Source organism: Onychostoma macrolepis, chromosome 04 (genome assembly GCF_012432095.1).
Source record: "Onychostoma macrolepis isolate SWU-2019 chromosome 04, ASM1243209v1, whole genome shotgun sequence".
In the NCBI taxonomy this organism is placed as follows: domain Eukaryota; kingdom Metazoa; phylum Chordata; class Actinopteri; order Cypriniformes; family Cyprinidae; genus Onychostoma; species Onychostoma macrolepis.
In genome coordinates, this window is record NC_081158.1 from 33,873,502 (window position 1) to 33,901,258 (window position 27,757).

The following is a 27,757-nucleotide window of genomic DNA, read 5'->3' on the forward strand; positions in this document are numbered from 1 at the left end:
ATTATTAAACTTGTTTCTCGTGTAATTGGGTAGATGACGTGCAATATTGGTTCTTTGGAAAAATGATTTTGTCACACCACAGGAACAAAAAAAACATGGGATTAAATTAGTTTGTAATTTCTATGCATCTGTAACGAAATGTAAAAAAGTAACCTCCATCCCAGAAGAGAACAGAACAGAAACAACTCCAAATTTATTTATTTTTTAGAGGTTTTTGAAGTGAATTTTCTAACGGAGACTTTAAGAAACAGACAGGAGTTTCATTTCATTTTTTAATGATTTTTTGCCATGCTACAAAAATAGAGTTGGCACCGATGGCAGGGGATGTAATGGTGTACATATCACAAAATACACAATATTCTGTCTTTTTTTTTTTTAAAATACAAACATTTTACTAAACTGATATCAATACCCAATATATCAAATGCAAATATCAAAACTACTTTCAGTACAATGTCCATAATTGTGAAATACTCGCATAGGAATGTAACCGTGCGCACGCACACACACACACACACACACACACACACACCTGAAAGATCCCGACAATCATTCAGTTCCTCAGATTTGGCAAATGACCTTGATTTTTACACTTATTTAATTTGTTTCTAAACCTACCAAGTGTTGTTTTGTACATGTGAACGTTCCTATATTTGCACACTCTCTCAAAAGGTAGAAAATAACATGATAATAATGCAACTCGAGCATACGATAAACTTTACAATAGAAACTTTACATAAACCGGCTGTCTAGATCAGTCCGTCTGCTCCACACGCCGTAAACAGATCTGTGTTTTCCGAACATTGGAGCGCGTGCAGACGAGCGATACAATCACATTTGCCGCTAAGACACACGTTTGCAGCACCGCAAACATCCTCCAGCTCCTTCTGAAAGCACGTGAGGACCCGAAGCTCGCGGGATGTTTCTGTTATCCACCTTTACAACACTGACTCAAAGAAAACAGGCCTACAGCGATGAACGTCTCGCACACATCTCGTAATGTTAGCAATGCAATAGTGTTTAGCAGGGATGCACTGATTCAGTGTATCTGACAGATGTTTTTATTATGGCCAATATTATGAATATACACTGTAAAAAAAAAGAAAAGATTTTTTGAAGTTGTAAAAGAAAGAATATTTCTGAAATGTATTATTTATATTTCTGAAAGAAAACATTCTGAAATTTCTGGGTGAAAACTATTTTGTTTCTATGCCAAGATTTTTTGTATAAACTATTATATTTAGTTTATACACCAGTAGTTTTTTGTCTGTTAAAAAAAGATTAAGAATTTTTTTTTCTTGATAAAGATGCTTGTTGTAAGATTTTATATTTAAAGAAACTTTTATTTCTACACAATTTTTTATTTTCAGTGTTTTTTAAATGACCTCAAATTTAAGTATTATGCTTTTCATGTAAAATTTGATTTCTTCTATGTATAATAACACTAGAGTTTAGTATATTTGCAACCTGTTATAGAAAAATATTTTTTTAAACAGTGTAGGCTATTTGTTTATTTATTAAATTTCATTTTAGGAAATCCGTTTAAGTTTGGGGGAAAATAATCCCTGATTTTATCCACTTCCAGTACAGGCTGATAATATTGTCCATTACCGATATAGTCACAGATACACAGTGCATCATTAATATGATTAACTGTACAATTTCTACACCTGAAGACCCTTTTAAACCACCTGTAGCACCAAACGCTCATCAAATATCAGGGTTTCTTAGCAACTGAGAGGCGTGCGAAAGAAAAGAGCTGCTCGGAGACTCACTGGAGTTTGGTCGACAGACGCGAGCGTACGGCTGAAAACACTCCTCTGGGATCACGCTAGCAGAAGGGCTGTGGAGGGAGAGCGAGCGTTTAAAGTGACGGCAGTGTACCATGTGATTCTAGAATACCGTAGTGAGCATCTTTTATTGCTCTCAAGTGCAAAATGAGTGACTTACATCGACGCAGTAACCACAAGAAAGACGCATCTCGAACACTTCCTTATTTGTGAAATAGAGAGTAAAACATCACAGCATTGGTGAATGAGGTCTGCTAAACCATCGTAGTGTTTCCTCATCTGTACCTGTTTGACTCGACCGTTTCAGACCTGTGTTTCCCGCCACAGATGGCACGTGCTGAGAGAATGAATGCAGATCAGTGCACTTGTAAAGTACAAAATATAGTACATATACTTATATATATATCTCACAAAACGTGTCCATTCTAGGTCATATTTCACCCCAAATCAAAAAAATTATAATTATGAATATATATTTTGCATAACAAAACTGAAGCTTCTTAGTGTTTGAAAAACTAAAATTGTTTTTGAAAAAAACTCTTCTGCTCATCAAGGCTGCATTTAATTGATCAAAAACACAGTAAAAACAGTAATATTGTGAAATATTGTTACTATTTGAAATAACTGTTTACCATGTGATTATATGTTAAAAAGTATTTTACTGTTGTGATCAAATCTGTATTTTCAGCATCATTACTGCAGTCTTCAGTGTCACATGATCTTCAGAAATCATTCTAATATGCTGATTTGCTGCTCAAGAAACATTTCTGATTATTAGCAATGTTGAAAACAGTTGTGCTGCCCAATATTTTTGTGGAAACTGACACAATTCCATTCCAAAAGTTTGGAGTGAGTAATAATAATAATAATAATAATAATAACAATAATAATGCTTTTATTTAGCAATGATGCATTAAATTGATGAAAATTTCGTAATGTTAGAAAAGACTTCTATTTCAAATAAATACTGTTCTTTTCAACTTTCTATTCATTAAAGAATTGTGAAAAATAATTGTATCATGGTTTCCACAAACATTATAAGCAGCAAAAACGGTTTTTCGAACATTGATAATAATATGAACTATTACTAATAACGGAGCAGCAAATCAGCATATTAGAATGATTTCTGAAGATCATGTGACACTGAAGACTGGAGTAATGATGCTGAAAATACAGCTGCGCATCACAGAAATAAATTACATTTGAACATATTCACATAGAAAACGGTCATTTAAAATTATAATAATATTTCACATTTTTCCTAAATTTTTGTTCAAATAAATGCAGCTTTGTTGAGACTGGTGAAAAATCATAATTATTGAGTTTGCATGTATAAAACAGGTTTAGTTTGGAAGATAATATTTTATGTGTTTATATTCAGTAGTGAAATGTGACCTAGGCGTGTTTTGGGAGATAAACTCCTGCGTTCTGGCTGCTCGGGTCACATGGGCAGGTCGGTGCTGTTGTGTCGTGTTTTCCTGGATGTGCCGTCGTCCCGCGGCTGTGCTTTCTGCAGGCTGGACATGGCGGCGGTGCGCTCGATGTCGATGACGGCGTACAGCTCCGTCCGGCGCGTGGGGGTGGGCGGCAGGGGCGTGGTGGGCGTTTTGGGGGTGTGCGGCCCGCTGGAGTCTGACACTTTGTCCATCTCCACCTCGATGTAGTTGAGCTGGCAGAGCCTGCGGAGGTCGAAGTTAAACACGGTGGGCTGAGTGCTGTGGAGTTTGTGTGCGCTGAGCGGCACGGTGACGTTCTCCGTGTTCACGTAGTTGTGATCGAGGGAGTGGAAGCCGTTCAGAGACGGCGATTTGAGTTCCTCCTCGTCCTCCGCCTCGCTGTTGGGTTTGCGGGTCTCCCAAACGGGCGGCAGTGCCGGCAGGTTCTCGTAGTTGAGAAGCGCGGTCCGCGCTGGGCTGAGTTGTTAGCGTTGTGGGCGTCCGGGAGCGGAACGGGAGGTCTGTTGCGTCTTGCTCCGGATCCGCTGTTATGAGTCTCGTGCGGCATCTCCTTGCGCTCGTCGCTGTCGTAGCCCGTGTCACAGTCCGTGCCGCCGTTTACAGTTTTTGCGGGAGAAGCGGCGTCAGTACTTGGGCCCACTGCTCCCGTGTCTTGCTCGCCCAGCTCTTGGTGTCTCTCCTTGAGCAGCATCTGTCTCTGGACAGGCGTAGGGCCTAAAACAAACTTCACGGCCTCCGGCTCCAGCAGCACGTGCGGCTCCAGCTCATTGGGCGACGCTGGGGCTGCGCTCTCTGGATTGGACGTCCGGAGCTCTAGAGGGGCGTGGCCAGCACCGCGAGAGCGCCGCTCCTCTTGTAGACCCGTCGTGTTGACGTAAGTGTGCACCTGCACAGACATCGGTCACCAGAAACAGAAAAAGATGAACTAGAGTTTTATGGTTTCCTATGAAATTTGCTGCCAAAACGGCATTAAATTATCCATTTAAAAAGGACACAAAATATATAATAATGAATTCATATTATACTTAATACTTAAAATATAAAAAATAGTTTACTACTGAAATACAAAAAAAAAAAGTAATACTTAATATAATACTTACATATATAAAATAGTTTATTTAAATATTATTTAATATTATAAAATATAAAACAATAACAATTATATTATTAGTTTTATATTTTTTAATTCATGTGTGTGAATTAAAAAAAAGTATTTTATATATTACACACACACACAAAGAGAATGCCTCTACATATAATATTGTTAATGTTTTATATCTTTATTTTTAAATATGAATATAAATATTTATGAATATACATAAATTGATAAAATATAATACTTAATGTTTTATTATATCATATTAAAAATATATTTAAATAAATATTTATCAATTATAATTTTTAATATCTTTATATATGTTGTTTATTTATGTTTACATTCATGTATACATTTATGTTTACATTCATGTATACATTCATACATAAATTTATACATATACAAATATAAATATATTAAAACGATTATAATTGATAATGTTTTATTATATCATATTAGTTATATCATATCATATAACTAATGTAGTTAAGTGTTAGCGTGTGTGTTGTGTACCGTCTCGTCGTTGAGCAGCAGTGGGTGTGTGGACTCCTCCCCTACTGACGGTAACCGAGTGCTGCCCACTGAAGGGTGACGGCTGGACGGCCGCGAGGAGGCGTCGCCGAATGACGGGTAGCGGCCGATCCCGTTGGCTACCGTCGGGACGGAGTAACCAGGAGCTGCAGAGAGAGCGGTGGAGGGGTCAGTGAGAGCTTCCAGTCTGAGCATGAGCACTGGAGTGTGTGTGTGTGTGTGTGTGTGTGTGTGTGTGTGTGTGTTCTTACTGGTGGGAGTGTGAGGCGTCACTGGAAGCTCGGGCTCCAGCACCGGCTCCTCCACCACACTGATGCTGTTGTTATGCATGATGTCCTGCAGCATGTTAAAGATCTCCTCAGCCCGCGCACACTTGAACGCAAATATCCCTGAGAGGAGAAGAGTGAAGTATGAATATGAATGACAACCATATCGGTGTCAAAAAGTACCGACTTTGGTACCAAAATTTAAAAAAATGAGACGATACCAGCATTTCACGCTAGAATTTGAGCGCTGTTGAGTGGATTCTTAAACACCGTTGATTGGCCGCTGTGTTCAGGTGCTCAACAGAAATGTCTGTGATTGGCTACAATGATCATCCCTTCATGCTCTTCACGTTTGAGAGCGTCTATCAGTGGATCCGTCTATGAGCAGATATATTAGGCATCCGCTGACAGATCCACTGATAGATGTGGCTCTCAAACGCTCGCGTGTGCTTCAGTGTGAGCCGCGCTCGGTGAAGAGCATGAAGCGATGATCATTGTAGCCAATCACAGACATTTCTGTTGAGCACATGAACACAGTGGCGGTGTTTACGAATCCGCTCAGCAGCGCTCAAATTCTAACGGGAAATGCTAGTATCGTCTCACCGAAGTCGGTACTTTTTGACACCCCTATCTGGTAGAGAGCGAGCGAGTCTCACCTTGACCGGTTTGGCAGCGCCGGCCGCTCTCGAAGGAGAAGAGGTTGGAGTCGTAACCATAGCGACGCAGGCAGAGGTAGGGCCACTTCACGGCATCTCGTTTGCGCGTGTGCAGAATCAGCTCTTCCTCTGTTAACTCCATCACACCCGAGCCCAGCTCATTACCATCATCATCCACGTTTATCACCTACACACACACACATCAGCACACCTCTGAACACAGCTTGAAATACATGGTATGAATTTTTAAATATAATTTTTTTTCAGACACATACATGACCAGTCAAAACTTTAGACTAAATTTTTGTTCTTATAAGCTAAATGTCTGTTGATTCTACTTAAATGCCTTAATTTCTTAAGACAAAACTATATAATAATAATAAAAATTATATATATATATATATATATATATATATATATATATATATATATATATATATATATATATATATATATATATATATATATATATATATATATATATATATACACACACACATACATACATATACACACACACACACACACACAAAGAATGCGTCTATATATAATATTGTTAATGTTTTATATCTTGTTTTATAACAAGACACACAATATATATTATAAATATATATTTTAAATTACTGAATGATAAATCGTTATTTATATTAATATAATTAATCTAATATAAAACACTTAATTTCAAGTTGTTATATATATAAAATGTATATTATTAAATGTTAAATCATTTATTAGTTTGAAATAATATAATCTAATCTAATATAATCTAGCTTCTACTCAAATGTTTATTACATTCTATTTATATTCTACTTAAATACATAAAATGCACAAAATATATATAATTTTTTTAATTTGTATATATTTTAAATCAGTGGCTCTCAACTCCAGTCCTCGGGACCCACTGCTCTGCACGTTTTGTAAGTCTCCCTTATTTAACGCACCTGATTCAGATCATCAGCTCATTAAGAGAGAGATCCATGAACTGAACCGAGCGTGTCAGATAAGAGACACATACAAAATGTGCAGAGCACTGGGTCCCGAGGACTGGAGCTGAGAACCTCAGTTTTAAATAATTATATTGATATTGTTGATTATATTGATTACATGATAAACATTTTTTGGTAAATAATTATATAATTTAGATATAATAATACAATATAAAAATATCATATATAATTCTTATTTATTTTTTTTAAAGAAAAGATTTTTTGTTGTTGTTTTTTTTTACTACATAATTCCCATATTTCCAATTGTGTTGTTGTTGTTGTTGTTATTATTATTATTATTTCTAAGTTCCATATTTTATGATGACTAGTCTAAACTGTCTAAACATTTGCCTGTAGTGCGCAGTAAGCACTTGTAAGAGGACTTAATAATGTGTTAGGCCAGAGAAATGAGAACTTCTGTCTCTCTTCAGTGCAGTCCGTGTGACAGACAGACAGCATTAGATCGAGATGCACTCACCTTGAATTTGTTGTGATGGTTGTCAGGGATGATTTCTTTATCGGGACAGCTACAGCAGCTCCCCATGGCGCCTTTAACACACCATCGGACCCCTGTGCAAAAGATATGAGGGACGACAATATGGAAGAAGAAACAGATGAGATGGGGAAGTACAGGGGAGAGAAAGTAACACTTCAGAAACATCAGACAGTCTGTGTTTGGTAGGCTGTTTATTTAGAGATTGATATCATCTTAAAGCCAAAATATCCACCCAGCCCTACACATGTCCCTTCTCTGTAGACGTGTGTTTGCTCTGATGGTCCAGCAGAGAGCGCTGCAGTGCTCACCTACATCCAGCCATCAATGATTCTGCTCGTCTGGACACACACCCGCATCACAGATCAACATCACACCTCCAGCAGGACAGCGGGCCACTTCCTGTGGACCAAAACACACACAAAACAAACTTAGACACTCATTTTGTTGCACATTTTAAACCACGTTTCTACTGAATAGATGAGAGAAATATAAAATAACTACAATAAATATAACTCAAAATCATTTATTTTATATTAAATATATATAAATATACATAAATACATATTTATTATATATTAAATGCATATAATGCATTCAGTAAATAAATATAATTCCATGTATGTATGAAACATATTTAACAAAGGTATTATTTATATTTATTATCACTTATTTTAAAGTAGGTCAGAGGTGCACACATTAGGTATTAAGTTCAGGATACACAAAAAAAAAGAAAAAAGATTTAATAAAAAAAGATTTAAAGGGGTCATATGACGTTGCTAAAAAGAACATTATTTTGTGTATTTGGTAATGCTGTGTTTACGCGGTTCAAGGTTCAAAAAACACATTATTTTCCACATACTGTACATTATTGTTGCTCCTCTATGCTCCGCGCCGATTTTTACAAAGCTCATCGTTCTGAGAAGTTAGGCGTGCTCTGATTGGCCAGCTAACCAGTGTGTTGTGATTGGCCGAATACCTCAAGCATGTGATGGAAATGTTACGTCCCTTACCATGTTGCGATGCCGTGTCCCGGGCCGGCGCGACAAGGCTAAAACAATAAAACCCACTATAAATGAGGCATTTGTTGCATTCCGTGAGGACATAATTACTGATTATAATGACTCATACGGTCTTTTTACGTTGCGCCGCGCGGTGTAAACATAACACCATGTCTGCATTTGTGATCGGAGAAATGCCAAACAAGCGCTACTCTACACAGCTCAAAACTCGCGTTTGAATGGTCAGTAGCAAATTCTTTAAATATCGAAACGTACTTACAGGCTGTGAGTCAGAAGCACCAGACTCTCCTTGTGACGTTGGAATTGCCCCCACTTTATAGTGTTCACAGCCATTCATAGTGTTCACATAGTAGGCTACTCTCTCCCAGGATCAGGAAACAGTCCTCCGTAAAATGCGCTGCACACACTCGAATATTTGCGTTGTACTGTTCTGGAACAGTGTTGTAAATATAACCTAACCACTGATTTCTAGTTGTGTACTCATTTGGAAGTCCAAACGAAGTACTTTCGCTTTCACAACGAAACACGCAGCGTCTCATCAACATGGTGGCGGCAACAACAATACTACAGCAAGAATAAAGTTACACCTTCTTTCATTATGTATACATTTGGGCGGTGTTATGCAAATCTTCCTACACCGTGACGTAGACATGTGGGGGCGTGTTTAAATGAGCCGTTTTAGGAAGGCGTGGCAGAGTCTTAACTTTTATAAAAAAATATCTCTTTGGGTTTGACTTTGCAACTTTACAGATCTTATCTATGCACAAACAGCTTGTAACACTCCAAAGACAAAGGAAAACATTAAATCGCATCATATGACCCCTTTAAAAGACTGAAAGAGTACATTTACAAAAAAATACTATTTTTGCTGTTTCTTTGCGATTATTTATAAAAATGTACTAGCTATTGCTGACTGAAAATTGTTCAAAGTAAATCCAATTTTTTCCCCAGTGTAGATGATTTAAATCAAGCATATGCAAAGACCGGATTCTGACTCGAGTCCCATGGCCGCCCTGCGCACATTCATAATTCATGCGCACATTTACTTGAACATCTCCAGAAAAAAGGCCAGAACGTCCCATAGCGGCTGTTTGTTTTTTGACATTTTCGCCTGTTTAAACAAAAGGATGTTTGTGGTGTTGTGCACTTGATCTTGCTGCTTTTTTGCATCTGATCCTTCTGCGATCAGTAACTTTAGTCTGATTCAATCTCTGTCATTGTTGCTTACATCTGATGAGCCTGTGGTTCAGAGGTCGAGCTCTCCAGCTACATATCGAGTGATAGGGAAGTGCAAAACTAATCTGTCTATAAAAACTATAACTGTATAATTAGGCTCACATGGTTCATCAGATGCGTTTCTTGGGAGGTTTTCACTTATGAAATGTTGTTGCACTCAAAAACTGTTGGACTAAATGCAATGCCATCTTTAAGAAATGCCTAAAAAGCCATAATCAGTGATGAAAAAATTGCTCCGATATACCAAAACTACTGCCATTCCTGTCTAAGTTAATGTTTAGCATAAAAAAACAAGCCAGTTGTGGCTCAACCTTTATTTTGAATAGCAGCAAAAAAGGCAACAGATGATGTTAAATATGAATCTGCAGCATGACCTGCAGCTCAGTTCATTATGGCCACTCATGAGGATGAAACGTGAATAATTCATGAGCTCCAGTAAAGCTGCTCTAGTTTACAGCTCATCTTCCTGCAGGAAACAAACGGCTCTCTCGCTCAGATATCAGACATTACACATGCTAAAATTGATTTACTACACCACACACATTACAAACACAAGAGTCTGGACAGCATGTTTCACGTCACTCCTCCTTTATGTGAAATGATCAGTCAGCGGCAGTGCTCCGTTTGTCTTCTATATTTCATGAGTGAAGGATGTAGGGTGCAACGTGGTGGGAATTTCACAGGAAATGTGTCCCACCTGTGCAGGTATGTGGAGGTCATGTGACCACAGCCCACGTCCTGCTCGCATTCCATCAGTTTAACATCCATCAACCAGAACAACTCATGCAAAAATCACGTTCACCTGTGTGTTCAAATCAGAACTTTCAAAGAAGCTGCACAACTGACAATGAGATTTTAAAGTGAATAACTTTCAGGCAATAAATTTCATAAATTTTTTAAAAAGCACAGGTTGTATGAACTACTTTTATAACGGTATAAATATTTCATAAATATATTTTAAAGCTGCAGTCCGTAAGTTTTGCCTCTTTGTCGCCATCTCTGTTTGAAAACCTGGAATTGCAGCTTTTTGCGGAATTATCTTGCTTGAGTGGGGTTGTGAGTCGGCACAGCTCCAGCGCGGATGAATCTAATGTTTTGAGGAGTGTGTGTCAGTCTGTCAGTCACCGCACTGGTGTGGATATTTACTGTACTTCGCAAATCACAGATTCTAGCCTACGTCTTGGAATATATGACCCAAATAAGAATTTTCACCGTATATTGTCATCTGAACAAGCAGGGCTGTCGCGGTGAGGGAATTTCCCTTGTGGTAATTTTGAGTGGCTCAATACCGCGATATGCGGTATTATCGCCATATATATATATATATTAGTGGTGTCAAAATTAGCGCGTTAAAGCAGGCGATTAATTTTTTCAGTTTTAACGCGTTAAAAATATTTAACGCAATTAACACAGGGACGGGGCCACCCCACTCACAACTGCTGCTTCTGTCACTTTTTCTCTTGACAAGAAGTGCATTTATTCAGTCGCAGAACGTCTTTACGACCACATCAAATGGGAGACGTTTCAGACACGCGATTCAAACGAGCGCGGAAACGGTACTGGGCTCACGCTCTTCCATTGCACGCACAAAGACGCTGGCTGTAGCCTGTATTCTTTCATATCAAAGTGCGAAATAAACTACGTGCATGCAATGTCGTGGTCAGTTAAGTCATGAAGTTACCAAAAAGGCGATTAAAGCTGCTTTAAAACTGTGCGTGCATGTAATATATTTTATATAATTTTTTATAATGGTTTTCAAAAGTGTCCTGGAGCAGCCCAGCACTGTCTCCCTCACGCAACACACCCGATTCAACTCGTCAGCTCATTAATAGAGACTTTAAGACCTGAAGTGGGTCAGAAAAGGTGAAGAGAGTTGAGAGAAAATATGATGCGTGTCAGATCTGCGTCATGTTCAGCAGCGACATCTCTTAAAGAAATAGCAGCCAAAACAACCTAATAACCAGCTGCTGTGATGTCTGTTCATTACAGAACAAAAGAAAAAAGAGGAATAGCTTTAAGGATTCATCTGTATTTAATTTAGAATTTAGTGTTTGATAACTTCAATTTCTGTATATTCCTGCTGAATGGCACAGGTAAATATGACATCTATTATAATGGGTTTATGTGAAGATTGTTTTAAGTTCACTTAAATTAGAAGTTATTTTTTTAAAGAATAAATGTGAAAATTGATAGCTCTCAATTATACTGTAATGTTGAATGGTTATAGTTCATATAGTCTATATATGGCTATAGTCTATAGGCTATAGTCCGAAGGGCAATTTTATAGAGAAATCAGTAGTATTGGTGTCAGTAATACTGTCCTTCAGTCATAAAAAAAAGATGCCATTAAACAAATATTAAAAAAATACTGTCTTTATGTTGTTTGTACATTAATTTGAAGATTGAATGTGAAATTATTGCAATATAAAAGTATATTTAAAAACTTTAAATGTTAGGTGGGATTAATCGCGATTTCAGAAAAATGTGCGATTAATTAGTTAATTATTTTTTAATCGATTGACAGCACTAATATATATATATATATAAAATCTGTGTTTGTATGTGTTACGACGTAAGGAGGTCATATTCAGAAACCAATGAAACGTAAACTAAATCGCGTTGAAACAGGAAGTCAAGTAAACAGAAGAGAATGACAAAATAACAGTCCACATAACAGAACATAAACCGGAAAATAAAATACATGACTCGGCCTGAAGGACAGACGCAGGTAATTCCTCTGCGGTTATGCTCGTCAATTGTGCGGTATTGCGATATTGCGGTTATTGCGACAGCCCTATGAACAAGTCTGCCACATTTGTTCTGGCCAGCTGAGGAAAAAAGCATTACCATAAATCGTGCTACCAATGGTGATTTAATCTAAAGATCTGTTGGCTCATATCACATCACACCGTGCAAATTATTATTATTGTTATACTTTATTCTCAAATTATTAATGTTAACAACATCAGCATCGCGTGACTGGGTATAGTGTGTATTAGCATGTAGATTTCAATTTCTGTACAGTGTAATATCTAATTGTCATACCATTCGAATTTCATATTAAGAAATTCTTTTAACGCAAAAAGTGAACTATGCTCCCTTCGAACTGGTTCTCTTTAAAATACATATCTTGTGTAAACTCAGACTATCTGTAATCAGAAGCATATTTAAAACTGGAATATAATTTAAGTTCATTCACGTGTTTCATAAAAACAATCCTGTCTGGATCACAATCCGCCATCAAAATGATACATTTAATTATTCCAGCTGCTGTGAGTAAAGGCTATAAACGATCCGGCACCTGCAGGATCCTCACATGCGATAGCATACTAGCCGGGACAACTTCTTTATGTTTACAGACGTGACGTAATGATGCAGTGCCATGCTCGAATTTTCCGTGGAAACCTACCAGTACCACTCAAATTAGAAAACATTATTATTAGCTAACCATTGTGAATCGGGCTAAAGTAAGGCGATAGTTTTGAACACTGGCTGGTTGTGTACTTGCTCAAATATTGATTTAATTATATAACATATATATATATATATTTAGCTAAATTTAGTGTGTGTGTGTGTGTATTTAATATTTTATAAATATATTTCAAATTATTTTAGCTAAATTTAGTGTGTGTGTGTATATGTCTTTTAAAGTAAATATTTTATAAATATATTTCAAACATATACACACATAAAGTGTTTATTTTATACATTATACAATTATTAAATATTAATACTATATATTTAAAAATGTAGTTATTTTTGTTTAATATTTATTATTGTTTATTATTAAATAAATGTATGCATTTTGAAAAATATACAAATAATATAAAATAATAGGTCAGGATGTAAGCTCACGATACATTTAACAACAAATAATTTAATAACGAAGTGTTTGTACTGCATGAGCAGCTCATGTTTGAAAATAAAGAAATTAAGACTAAAAATATTAGTATTGTAAATTTTATTTATTTTTTGTATTAATCTTGTAATATTTTAATTATTTTTCTTTAATACCCAATTATTTTACAATGAAATATCACAATAGAAACATTTCTTATTTTAATATTTTTTATTGGAGAATATTTACAAAGGAAATACTTTTCATTCATTGTGTTATTTGCCATTTCTTTGTACTTGTTTGTGAAATTTACTGGCAATTCCTGAGTGAAAATTCAGGTTAGATTGACACGAGTTACTGAATTGAACTCAAAACACCTAGGACAAACTCAGCAAACGCATGAGGTCAGAGCGCAGACCATCATCTCTGCCGGATTAGCAGCGATCAGTCAGCGGCTCACAGAGATTCACTCACTCCTGCTGCATGTTTGGGCAATTATCACCCCACGTAACGAGGACGGTCATGACGAGCCTGCAATACTCCGCTAAACCACGAGCCTGAGTCATATTACAGCAGCAATCTCAGCTCACAAAGGTCACGCGACAGAAGACGAGCCGCAGCTTTGAGAGGTCGCTATCACGGCACTACCTGTACCCTTCTGAGACTGAGCTGTTTGAACATACAGGTTGCATAAAAATATATGTTTGTTGCTGAATGCAACCAATGAGGATCACACAATGGAAAGATGTTGAGTCGTTCGTTTATTCCCACTGCTTTCAATTTACACTGCAAGCAAACTCAACTAAAGCATGAGCTCTTATGCCATGATGCTAGAAACATACTCACTGAATCGACATAATGCAGATGTTCTTCAGCTGTTAACAAATCAAATCATAATCATTTGGTTTCAATAAGATCACTAATTTATATCAAGTAATACTTTGATCGTAAAAGCCTAAATCAATATTTATTAGGGATTCATTGAAATAAAACCAACATATAAATTTTCATTTTGAATTGCAATTCAGTTTATTTCGTTAATCGTGCATTAGTCAATGTTTTAAGACGGAGCAAGAAAAGCAGGCACATTTAGCGTGAAGGGCGAGGGGTCACGAGACATACATACTACATAGTCGACAAGATGGACGACGAGTCAAACACTTTCACTGAAAACACAGGGGAAGTGCTGCGGGTAAGATTGCACTCCTCTGACTTCATCACCCTCAAACACACACCCTATACTCGTGTGTATGTGTGTGTGTGTTGAAAGCGTGCGATGACTGAAGCCACTGTGTCTCTCCCCCGCACAATGTTCACATTCCACGGGGCACAGGGTGTGGAAACTGAGGTAGATTTTTTCATCTGCAGAAATGCCTTTCTATCTGTCTGTCTTGATCTGGAACTCACCCACTCCTCCTGCACTGCTGCTGCAGAGGCTTGTCACATCCCGGCCAATCTGTGACTCACTGCGTTTGCATTCTGGGAACGGTGTGGGGTCACTGGAGCACTCGAGTCTTATTCTGCATTCGTAAAGAATTCTAATAGTATAAACAGCACGCTGGAAAGAATGAGTCAGGAGACGCTCTTAACCAACACTTTAGAGCTTGTATTAACAGCCGTGTGAAGCCGTCGCATGCAGTTTGCTTCAGCATCTTGCCAATTTGCTCGTTACTCACGGTCCATCGCATAAATTGATACGTACAGCTCTGACAGGTAACTGAACTGTAACTTCTTTATTATTTACAGCTTCACAAATTCCAGCGTAACTACATCTATTTATATCTGCTGAATAAATAAAAGGGTATTCAGAAGAAAAAAAATGAAGCTACACAACTATTCTGCAGAGAAAAGACTGGCTTTTAGTGTCTAGGCCGCATGCGCCGGTTTCCAGAGTGTTGCTTTCTGGTTCAGAGTTATTCTGAGTGGTTTTTACCATGTTTCGAGACATGGAAATCATGATATGGCTCAGTGCAAAGGCTGTAATCAAATCTCAAAGGCTGTGATTGAATTAAAGATATGCACTGCATTTTTCAGAGTGAAGCATGGCTCTGTGTTCATTTACACATGAGCAGCTCATGAGCGTCTCGGTTCCCAGTAAATGCTACTTCACACAAGCTTCCCAAACGTGTAATTAGAAATGTTAATAAACCGGCTGTTGTCCACAACAGAAAATCTTTAAGGACTCCCTGTGATGTTTTAATAATTTATTTTATTTTTATTTATTTATATTATTTCCAAATAAAAGCTCCATGGTTTGACATTTGAAAATAAAGAAATTAAGATATTAGTATTAGCATATAATAACTAGTGCTGTCAATCGATTAAAAATTTAAATTGCATGTTTAATCACAAATTTAAAAAAATGTAATCGATTGACAGCACTATATATATATATATATATATATATATATATATATATATATATATATATATATTAACTATTACTAATTAAATACTCTATTTTTATTTAACATTATATTACAATAACAACATTTGTTTTGTATTTAAATTTGTTGTATCTTTATTTCATTCTTAATATATTATATTTTATTTAATATTTATTTATTATGTTATTTAAAATTTAATAATAATAATAATAAGTAGTATATTAATATTTTTAATTTTAGTTGTATTTTAGTTATCTTTTTATTAAACACTTAATTTTTACTTATTATTGTAATTTTAATTTTGTAAATCTTCATTTTAATAATTTATTTACTAATAATATTTATAATTAGTAGTAGTTGAAGTGTATTAGTAATAATGACATTAGTATTGTTATTTTAGAGCTGTGTTGTAAAATAATGTTTTAAATACTCAATATATTTTACATTATTTTTTTATTGCTAAATTGTGCAGCTCTAAATATTATTATCGGACATAATATCTAAATCAAAATATTTTTTTGGGCTAAATTGTGCAGCTTTAAAAATAAGCACAGAAAACTTGGAGACTTGAAAATAAATAAATCATCACATTTTTGGTCTCAATCAATAAACAAATACTATGAATATTATTATTAGTCATATTAATATATAATATACCCCCCCCCCAAATCGTGAAGCCCTACTTTAAACACTCTAGATCAGAATTACGCATTTGCATTGTATATTTGGCAGATGCATTTATCCAAAGCAACTTTGCATTCAAGGTATGCATTTTACCAGTCCATGCATTCCCTGGGAATCGAACCCATGACCGTAGTGTTGCTAGCGCTGTGCTCTGCTGTTGGAGCTGCAGGAATGCATTAGCGTGGTGCAGGGATGTGCTGTGAGAGTCATGAGTGCAGGATTAGCATGAACTAACCCCACACCTCTGAACACGCATTCCAGCCCTGGGAAAAACACACGGCCCAGCGAAATACACATACACTCCTTCCCTTCACACTGGAATGTAAACAGCATTTAACACTGGTTTCTTGGGCTTTCTGGTTTGGAAAAATAGGATGCAGAAATGCATGCTTGCTTTAAAGAGTCTATTCCCGAAGGAGAGCTATAGATATGACAGACAGCTCGTCTCCAACTGGCAGTGAATAAGCGCCACGGGCGCACCCACTCATTAGGACAGAGATTTATTTCTACTTTAATGGCTCTGACAGCAAAACCGTCCAGACAGGCATTACACGATACTGACTGAGAGGAAAAGAGCTGCAGATCTCGCTCAAAACACAGGAGGGTAAATCAGATCTATTGATCAGAGACTCGTGACAGACTCAGAAATGTGATACATGACTTTCTAAGGCTCTAAATGATCACAACTCTGCTCTGTTGCACACAATCTACTCCATGCCTTCTGTTGTCTGATTGATAGTTTAGAGGTTTTTTTAATCAAGTAAAAGGTTTAGTGTTATTATACAAACGTGCACCTTCAGCTGGTGCTTCACGTGTCTTTTGGCTGTCAAATCTTGACTGATTTTTATCAAGCAAGCATCAAAATAACTTTAATAATATTTCCAGATGAACACCTAATGGACTGAAGCAGCTCGGCTTTACTTGATCTTCCATCAGTGCGTCTCAAATCTGATCATCAGGACCTTTTGAGGAGCGTTTGTTTCCAGAAGCTTTACTTTCACTGTTCCTCAGCCGAGGAATGATCTTTCCAAGCCTCCAAAACATCGGAGGAGTGTTTATTTCTTTTTTTTGGATTGCATTATATGTTTGGATCATTTCAATCTCATCTTACTCAAGACATATTATTGCAGATATGACCACTGATATTTAAATCATGTTATGCAAGTATCTGCTATGCTGTCATCTCACTGATTTACATGACAAGAATCAGAATTTTATCATTTAACTATCAGTAATCTGCACCAAATTGCATATTTTTGCTCAGTTTGAGTCTCTGAATAAAATTGAGCTGTTTTAACATCATATTCTTGCCATATCCGACTATATGAGCCATAAACACCTGATGTATCAAATATGATACGCAACAAAAATACACATGCAAACTGTTTATTTGTCTATAAACTGAGACAAAAAAAGCTACCCATATCTTTTGTTTTTGACATCAAAGTGATAAGAGTCCAATCAAAATCTACTATTTTGGTGCAAATTAACCTCTAACTAGAAGCCAGTCAGTTTGACAGATTACAACATGAACATGTGCTCAACCTCAAAAGCATCAACAGATTTATGCAATTTATAAAAGAAAACACAACCCCCAACAACACTGAATATGAGTTACACAACCCGTCTGCAATAGCAAAAGCAGCTGAAGCATACTAAACCAACAAGACTTTTTCCTGTTAAAAAATCTGCAGTTGTGCTGTTAGTGTGTGTAAGAGCAGCTGTGAGTGTGTGTGGGATGGGTGGGAGGTAAAGAGCTCTTCACCAGTGTGTACACTAATATTGTGCTCTCCTGGCATACGAGCGAGAGAGAGTGTGAGTTCTTCCTCGCACGGCCCAGTCACCCCGGTAACCCAGCGCTCCCAGTATGGCCAGCTGGTGAACGCTGAGCGACTCGCACACTTCAAACCAGCGCCAGAGTTTACTTTAACTCCCACCAGAAAAAAAGAGGAAGAGAGACGGCGTGTCAGAGCGGGGGAGGAACGTAGCAGATTATTTTTTAACTCTACTAACTCTGGTGAGAGGGGGTAAAAAAAAAAGAGTGTAAATAGATACTTTATTACTAGGCAGAAATATTTACATTATGGTTCGTGTGTATCATCTATTGTATATACTTTATGCTGGTTAAAAAAATAAGTAAATAAATAAATTGTTACTAGAAATGAAATTATTAGGGTTGCCCCCTTATAGTCGACCAGAAGAGGCTTGGTCAACCAAAATTTTATTAGTCGCTTAGTTGCAGAAGAAAAAAAATAAAAATCCACATTGGTGAAGTCACGAAGATCGTTAACGGCTGGCCTTTGTGGTAACACAGTACATCGGGCAGGACATCAAACGCTCGCCTATCATTCATCCACCATAAATATGGCTTATCATCTGAAATATGTAAGTATTAGCAACTTTACATGGCCACTCAATCTAATGTTAACGTAGAGAAATGTACGCTGTTCAAGTGTCTGTGCGGAGTGTGAAAGCTGAACAGTAGCTCACTGCAGCACAGATGAAGGCGCCGGTGCGTTTGCTCTTAAAATACTCCGTCATTTTAATACATCTTTCAAATCTAATAATACATCTTTCAAATCTGTAAAGACTCTACGTTTATTTGTGTGCACTCACAATACCGTGCTTTTGTAAAATAATGAAAGCAAACATGATGCGCTTCTGACGTCTCGGTCTGTGTGTATCTTTGCCTTACAGACATTAAAAGTATATCTATAGAGAGTGAAATGTCTACTTTCAAATGAACCAATTCAAATGGAAAACAAATATTCTCAGATTATGTATGAAACCTGCATACAGGCGCATCACTACTGCGGAGATGATGAGTCAGTGTCGCCAACTTCATCTCTTAAACCGAAAAGAAAGAAAACACTTGTTTATCAGTGAATTATTAAAATGTTAATGTAGTCTCCTTACTGTTTTTCCCTGACACATTCATAATCATTACTTCTGAGGTGTGCTCTGGCAGGCTTTATGCATGTGCTTGAGCGCTTATTAGATGTAGGCAATTAAAGGCTATGATTTAAATGGTTTATTAATAAACGTGCGATTAGTCGACTAATGCTTAAAATGAATGACTACTACAGTGTTCCATTAAAAATAAGTGTTAATTGAAAAAAAGAAAAATTCTAACAAATATAATGTATTTTATTTCAGCTAGTTGCCAAGGCATAATTTCTCACTTTCTTTTAGTTTATCTCAAAGTACTTAAAAAAACTATTAGGTCATATTAAAAAAAATAATATTAATAACAATAAATAAAATATAATAATAAAATCAGATATAAATAACCAAGGCATCCCATCTCCTTTATTGTAATGTTAATGTCACAAAAGCAATTTCAGGTCATATTTCACCCTAAAATAAAATATAATAAAATAAAAATCTGTGCATTAAAAAAAATAACCTTATATTAAGATTAGTTCATTTATTTAGTTTGTTGCGTGCGAGATTCATTGTGTAAACAATGTAAATAAATCTAATATAGAAAAAAAATATATATACTGTGCATAAAAAGAAACCTATTCTATTTTTATTTTTTGTTGCATCCTGACATTCTTATTAAATTTTAAATAAATTATTAATTTGTGCACTGCAGTAATGAGAATTTAAAAAAAAAAAAAAGAAAAAAAAAAAAAAAAACTTGCAAAAAAAAAATTCTTACGACTTTGGGGTGAAATATGAAGTGGGCATGTTCTTGAAATCTTTTGCAAATATCGTCCTGTAAATAGTGTAAATAAATCTAAAACAGGCTTCCAATAAAGGGCTATGATGAAAACGCGGAGCCTCCAGTGAAACTCTGAAATAGTGGGCTCTTCACATAGAAAACAAGCTTAAGCTTGTGTGGGAGGCGCAAGATCAGAAAGAGAGCGGCCGACCTCACTGCATGATCCTTCTCAACAGAGGACAAGAGAAGGGGGAGGAGATAGAGAAAGTCCATCTGAAATACAGAAATCAAGCTCAGGTCAGCTGAGTCAGTGAGGACACAGAGGCCGGACGCTGACCCTGGAGAGTAAAGCCTGAGAGTCCAGCGGCGGATCTTAAACTCTCACTCTGTCATTCCTTAAAGGGACAGTTCACCCAAAAATCAACATTCGCTCATCATTTACTCCACAAACCTGGGTGACTTATGAAGATGTTTTGAGAACCCAAAACAACACAGACCCCATTGATTTTCATTGTACAAAATAATAATACTAATAATAATAATAATAATAATAATAATAATAATAATAATAATAATTTAAAAAAAAAATTAAATGTGTTTCAACATGAATTCTTTTGTATTCCAAAGAAGAAAGTCACTTCATGGCAGGATTATACTTCAATAAAACTAACATTAAAACAATTAAATAAATAAATAAGCCAAATGTTAATCAAACAAATAAACATTAGCTCAAAATAAAACGTTACCTAAAATCAAAACCATAAAAATACATTATCTGAAATAAATAAAAATTAGCTGAAATAAAATAAAATGTAAAAATATATTTCAGTTAGTTTTCATGGCTTTATCTAAAATTAAAGTTACCTGATATAATTTTTTTTTTAAATCTGAAATAAAAGTACTAAAAAACCTACTTTTTTCACCTTTCATGGTTTTTAACTAAAATTAAAACCATTAAAAAAATCTGTAATAGTAAAACAGTAATATAACGTAACACTGAAATTGTCAGCATCAATAAAAAATTCAATTATTAACAATCTCATTAATGCATAATACAATATTAACAAAATTGTTATTTTCGAGTAAATAACTCTTAAAAGGAGCTTAGCTGTGCTCCACAAACAACGACAGGTGCTTTTCGGCTAAAATCACAAACTCAAATCAATCTGAAGGCTAAACGCTGAATAGTTCTGGATGTCCATCGCGTCACTGAATGATTCTGATGATGATTCAGCTCAATTCTTCCAGCATAGCTATTATGATGCAGGAATGAAAGAAAAACTGCTGAGCTGCTGTGAGTGTTTTCATAAGAGCAGCAAAGCTATTTCACCGAGCCTCTGAAAAGAACTGGACGGCCTTCAGAACTTTTGCTCTATTATCTGCAATTCAATACTGCCTCAAAATCAACACATTTCACATTACAGAGTGGAAAAAAAACCTTTCTGCAGTTAAACGAGCAAGAACACAATTAGCAGATGATAAAACATGAAGAGAGAGCCACAACATTACATTCTGAATTTGAAGTTCACCCAAAATTTAAAATTTGCTAAAACATTTACTCACCCTCAGGCCATCCAAGATGAGGATTCATTTTTGTTTCTTCGCCAGATTTGGAGAAATGTAGCATTGCATCACTTGCTCTGCAGTGAATGGGTGCCTTCAGACTGAGAGTCCAAACAGCTGATAAAAACATCACAATAATCCACACCACTCCAGTCCATCAGTTAACATCTTGAGAAGACTGTTGCTTAGAAGTTAAAAAAAAAAAAAAAAGTAGTTGCCTCCAGTGAGAAGTCAAGCTCCTGTTGTCTCTCATATCAAAATCCACCACATATTTGTTTAGAGCTGTAAACGGTGCTTGATCTGTACAGATTTTTCTCCTGATTCAGACCAGCAACTTTTTCACTGGAGGAAGCAATATTATGGATAGAAGACTTGTTTGATCTTAAAAACATCTTAATGATGGATTTGTTCCTTATAAAGGCGCAGCTTTTGGCTTCACAAGACGTTAATTGATGGACTGGACTGGTTTGGATTACTTGTGGATTATTGTGATGATCAGCTGTTTGGACTCGCATTCTGACGGCACCCATTCACTGCGGAGGATCCATTGGTGAGCAAGTGATAGAATGCTAACTTTCTCCAGATCTTTTCCAGTTGAAGATATAAATGTAGACACCTTGGATTGCTTTCATTTTGGGTGAACAATTCCTTTAAATGCTTTTTTGTAACTGATAAATGAAGTTTACTAGCAATTTCTTAGTAAAAAAGTGATTCTACACCAGTGTGCTTAAAAGAACAGAAACCCAACAACTGGAACAAGCCCTAAAGTTTTAAATGCACAAATGAAAGCACACCAAAATGCATGACATTGAGGATTTGGCATAAATGTATACTTGTATTAATGAAGACAACTTAATGCATTCATAGCATCTTTTCGCTGATAAGAGTACATGGCGCAAAGTGCGTCAGAGAAACCGTCAAATGCAATAACGGGAAACCATAAAGGCAGCTCTGCTGAGTCACTGGGCAAACAGGAGAAACACAGTCACCCTGTCGGCACACAAACAGATTTGAGGGAGCGTGTGTGTGTAAACGGACCTGTCTTTACTCTGCTTTTTCCACCTGGATCCTGACATCCATCAGCACGAGGCGGCATTAGTGCCTTCTGCCAAAGCTTTATCCTATGGGTGGTGATGCTCTCGTCATCACACCCACAGCTCCTTCACTTTGTGCAATCATGACTGTGTCTACTGCCTTGATTCAGGTGTGGTGAGCTACAGTGCACCACACCCATTAGAAAAGGGCCTGATGTGTCCTCCTACACATGCATGAGTCGACTCTCGCCAAATAAATACCCCACCAGACAATGGGAATCTGCTGCTGAATCTGTTCAACATTCAATCACAAAGTGAAGGACACACACAAGTGCTGCATCACTGCTGACCGCTGCTTCCCAGAAACGACACATTGTCAGGCTTCAGATGAGGTTCTCGGAAACAGACAAGCCTCCAGGAGCTTGGAGGATCAATGCTGCTGATGAGCGTTATGAATCACGCCATGTCAGTTATGATACGTGCTGTATGTACAGTCAAATTAAGCATGCACTGCCTTGTTTACATTTCCAAAATACTGATAAAATGTGATTTAAGGATGTAAATGTCAGTAAATATGAATGGAGGCACTCAGTTAAGCTGTGTCAGTGATCATAATCAGGTTTATTCATTAATAATAATACTCTTGAGGACCCTCTGAAAGTCAAACTAGTGAATTATGTGTTCATATTTAAAAAACAAAAATCTGAAATGCCACAAAATGTAACTTTAATATAATTATAGTTAACAAGCATGGTAAACCAATCCATTAGACCAGTACTAGTTGCCATAAAATCACTTTAAATGCATTGCAATTAATTGTTTTAATATAATTCACACAATATTAGATCCTCATCACTTATGAAGATAAATACACAAACTAATTTAACAAAGCACATCATATCTGTACGCTTTTATCAGGATGTTTTGTTATAGACTATTTTAACTTAACACACACACACACATCACATCAAAGATGTTTGAACACATCGATGTCATACTTTATTACGTCAGAGGAAAAACAACTTTTAAACTCCGTGTTTGCACTTCAATAACGTACCAACCGAAGAAAACATGACATGAAACCCAAAGTCTTCGTTGATTTTGATTATATAATAGTTTGCGAAGCTGCTATGCTAATTACCTAGCCAGCTAACAACTAATCACAGCAGAAGAGATTTGATTTATGAAATATGAGGTAAATGAGTACTTACTATAGTCATATCTCCACTGGCTGAGTTTAATAAGTGGTTAATTGTGTAGATGAGCGCAGTAAATGAGAGTTTTTCCAGTCAGATGTGTGAAATCTCTTCACGGGACTCATCGCTCGTATTGAACTCCCTCACAGACACCAAACACAGCCAAACTTTTCCATCTATCCATGGCTCGCAGTCCAGAAATCGGGGAGAAAGGTGGGAAAACGCTTTGAAATGTTATTCCGATGCTGATTGTGGAATCTGATCAGTTTTCGCGGCGCTTTGTGTGGAAATAAATGTGATATTTTGGTGGAGCAGCAGCAGAAAGTGAATGCGCTCGAGCAGAATCACTGTAAGCTCGCGCAGCTCCGCTCTCACTCTCCTCAGGCCCGAGAGAGAGAGAGAGAGAGAGAGAGAGAGAGAGAGAGAGATCTACCCATTACTACTACATCCGGGTCGCGTGTGTGTACTGTATGCGAATGAGAAGCTATAGAAAAACCGCATATGAGGGATTTAGAGGATTCATAGAACACCCTACTGTAAATGAAGAATATTATTCTGTGCCCGGAAATTAAAAGAAAGTTACTTTCGAAATACTATAACCAAGGAAATTGTTTTAACTTTATACAGGTAGCTTGAAAACTGTGTATCTGTTTTTGCATACCAAAAAGAAGCAAATCCTGTATCTTGATAATGATTTGTCACGATATATTATGTGATATTCAAAATACTGTCTGTGGATTGAAATATGTGCCTTAATCTTTAATATTTTGCCCATTAAAGCTATTGTTTCCTTGATCAAATATTAATTTGGTGGGAGTGGTGGTGGGGGAATACGGTAAATTATTGTATTGTATTTAATACAGAATACGGTAAATATTAAGATTTGGTCCATTGTGTTGTTGTGCTTTAGCAGCCTCTAGTGGAGGCAAAAACTTTTTTAAGCATTTTTTTATATATGTTAAAAGTATAAATAAACAGCATTTATTTTTTTTTTATAAAAAAAAAAATAATAATATATATATAGAAAAGTTAAAATATATTATATACATATTATTTTCAAAAAAAATAATATATACTAATATTATACATACATTATAACATGCATTTTGTATGATCTCTCTTATTTTGTTATTATTATTCACATTTTCACAGATTCTGCAAGGGGTTCCCCAACTTTTGCATGCCACTGTACATATATGATATTTCATAATGGGCTTTAAGGGATCATTTTCTGTAATGCTGCTTGAAACAAAATGTTAAAAAAAAGTGTTTAAATAAAACTGGACAGTAATCAGACAGTATTTGTAAAAAAAAAAATGTTTTAATCATACAAAACAAGTCAGTGAGAACTACAAAGGTTCAAAAGGCAGTCACGTATTTGCACACATTTTGATGATCTGGACAATAAGACTGAACAACACATAGTTGTTCACTACTACATTTATTGTCAAAATTATAACCAGAAACGTGAATTGATCAGTCCCACTAAATCACACGTGTTTGTGTTCACCGTCCCGCTACAGGACAGCCGTCTGATGGTGCTGAAGTCCTCAGTGATCCTTCATCTGGTCCTCCTCCTCCAGTCTGCGTATCTCTCCCTTCAGGAAGTTGATGTTTTCTCTGGAGGCTTTCAGTCGCTCCTTCAGCTCTGCGATCTCCAGGCTCGTCCTCTTCTTCGCCGCTTCCACTTTTTCTCGTGTTCGTATCTCCAGCTCTGCAACTGAATGATTAGTTTGCATGATTAGAACTGCTGTAACTCTCGTATCTATAAAGTACGCTGTCTGATTCACAGTATTTTCACATGCTGTCCAGTAATAGGTGCTGTGAAGGTAAGCGGAGCACTCACACTCGGTCTCGTGTTTGTAGGCACCTAACGTCAGCTGTCTGGTGGTGTTCAGGAGCTGTTGCATCATGGCTGTAGGGTCTTGAAATATCTGCAGAAACACAGATTTTAGGCTTTAGGATTGACTGTATTAATACTGTAACATCATGTTGCGTTGTTCTGTTTGAATTCGCACCATCTCATCGTAGAACTCAGACACTACGGTCTTCTTCGGCATGGCGCTGGAGTCTGACTGGAAGAGCTTCAGCAGATGATACAGTGTGACCTGAAGACAACAACACCACAACATCAAAACATTGCTGTTTTTAGGTAGACTAATGCGCAGGGTTTCAGACTGGTGCTATTCAATTCAATTTATGCGTAACTCTATAGTGCTTTTACAATACAGTGCCATGGAGAAGTTTAGAGAAAAACTGTACTAATAATAGAAATGTACTAATAAAAATATCAATTGATTAAAAATAAGTAAATAAAATCTGATTTAAATAATTAAAAATGTATAAATAAATAATGATGCTATATAATAAAAATTAAATTTAATAAAATGTATTAAAATTAACAAAATTTGATAAAATGAATATATAAACTTGATTTAAAAAAACAAATGAATAAAATATTAAAATAAGTAAATTTGATTGAATTAAAAATAAAAAATAATTTGGTTTAAATAAAAGTAATACATTTTTATTTAACATCTAACAGTTCAGTACTATACTGCATTAAAAAGCAGTAATGTAATGTAAATATTTTCATAATTTAAAGCAATATAAACTAAATATTTTATGTTGCATTTTTTATTTATTACAAATAAATTATTTATTTTTACATATTATTTATTATATTTAACAGGGTCTTTATTCGTTAAAATAGTACATAGCCACCTTTTACATTTTTGGACGGGGGGTCCAATGAGGATGATCATGTTTGGGGGTCTGAAGCATCCAAAAGATTAAAAGTCCTGCAATAACTTACACACAGTAAAAAAGTCATTTAATGCCATTTACCGGTCTCTCATTTGGATCAATGAAAAATATCTTTATGATGATCTCAAACTCTCCCCATCCAGTCTCAGTAATCTCATATGGAGGCTTTGTAACCACTGAAATAATAAGAGTGAGTTAAAGTCAGTGAGTTAAATTTTTGATATTACACTATAATATTATACGATAAATTGCACACCTCTTAAAGGGTTCCCGTAACTTTCATGCAGTTTGAATTGTATCTTTTTGACATAAGCAGACATATCCTGGGAATATCAGTGGGGAAATTACAGAAAAAGAAAAAAAAAACAGCACTTTGTCAGTATAATACATATTAAATTTACCATTCATATGCAACACTTATAATGACATAAGAGTCAACCTCATTCCTGTAAGGCTTCACATAAACTGTCCACTGATGAGTGTGACCATCGTCTTCTCTTTTCTTGCCAAAATATCGTGCAACGTTTCCAAACACGATAGGTTTCACGATAGTCACTCCCTGGGTTATAATAAACGCATAAATGCACGATCAACTCTGGTATTGTAAATGAACATCAGCATTAGCATCATGATCGCTAACGTTACCTACCTTCACCCGACCCCCCGAATCTGGACCAAATTCAGCCATCCTCTTAAACATAGTACACAGAGAGTCAAGTGTTTTACTCGGATTGGCTTCTACGAAATGAGTACAGTTTCGAACTGAACTGAATTATTGTACGGAACTGCCATTAAGCACAAAATACATGTTTCTCTATGAAGAAAGCCTCTGTATGTAGCGCTCATGGGACTCCGTCTTCGGCTGCGAGTCAAATTCCAAATTAAGAGTCCCAACAAACGTTTACTTTGAAAACGTGTTTCTATTCTGAAACAGTGGGCTATAATATTATTATTGGGCTATAATATCATTATTATAATTTAACGTAATTAACTAGCAGGTATAAAAGCACGATTAAAATAAAATTTTAATAATAGCCAGCAAATGATTTTGACTGGGACAGATTAACAAATTTAAATAATTTAAAGGGA

General features: G+C 36.1%; 2 protein-coding genes across 2 annotated transcripts; both read right to left on the minus strand.

Moving 5' to 3' along the window:
* Positions 1-263: 263 nt before the first annotated feature.
* On the minus strand, positions 264-24,314 carry frs2a (fibroblast growth factor receptor substrate 2a). The gene is given in 8 exon segments (XM_058774169.1): positions 264-3,698; positions 3,701-4,133; positions 4,857-5,020; positions 5,126-5,263; positions 5,797-5,983; positions 7,261-7,352; positions 7,587-7,677; positions 23,918-24,314. Coding segments are annotated over 6 exon segments (1,455 nt in total). The 5' UTR covers positions 7,327-7,352; positions 7,587-7,677; positions 23,918-24,314; the 3' UTR covers positions 264-3,231.
* An 887-nt stretch (positions 24,315-25,201) lies between these two features.
* yeats4 (YEATS domain containing 4) lies at positions 25,202-27,553 on the minus strand. The gene is made up of 7 exons (XM_058773038.1): positions 27,318-27,553; positions 27,108-27,227; positions 26,925-26,991; positions 26,750-26,844; positions 25,921-26,010; positions 25,749-25,836; positions 25,202-25,622 (listed from the first exon to the last, which is right to left on the minus strand). Exons 1-7 carry the CDS (start codon positions 27,366-27,368, stop codon positions 25,453-25,455), a joined length of 681 nt encoding a protein of 226 aa, XP_058629021.1. The 5' UTR covers positions 27,369-27,553; the 3' UTR covers positions 25,202-25,452.
* Between the last annotated feature and the right edge of the window lie 204 nt (positions 27,554-27,757).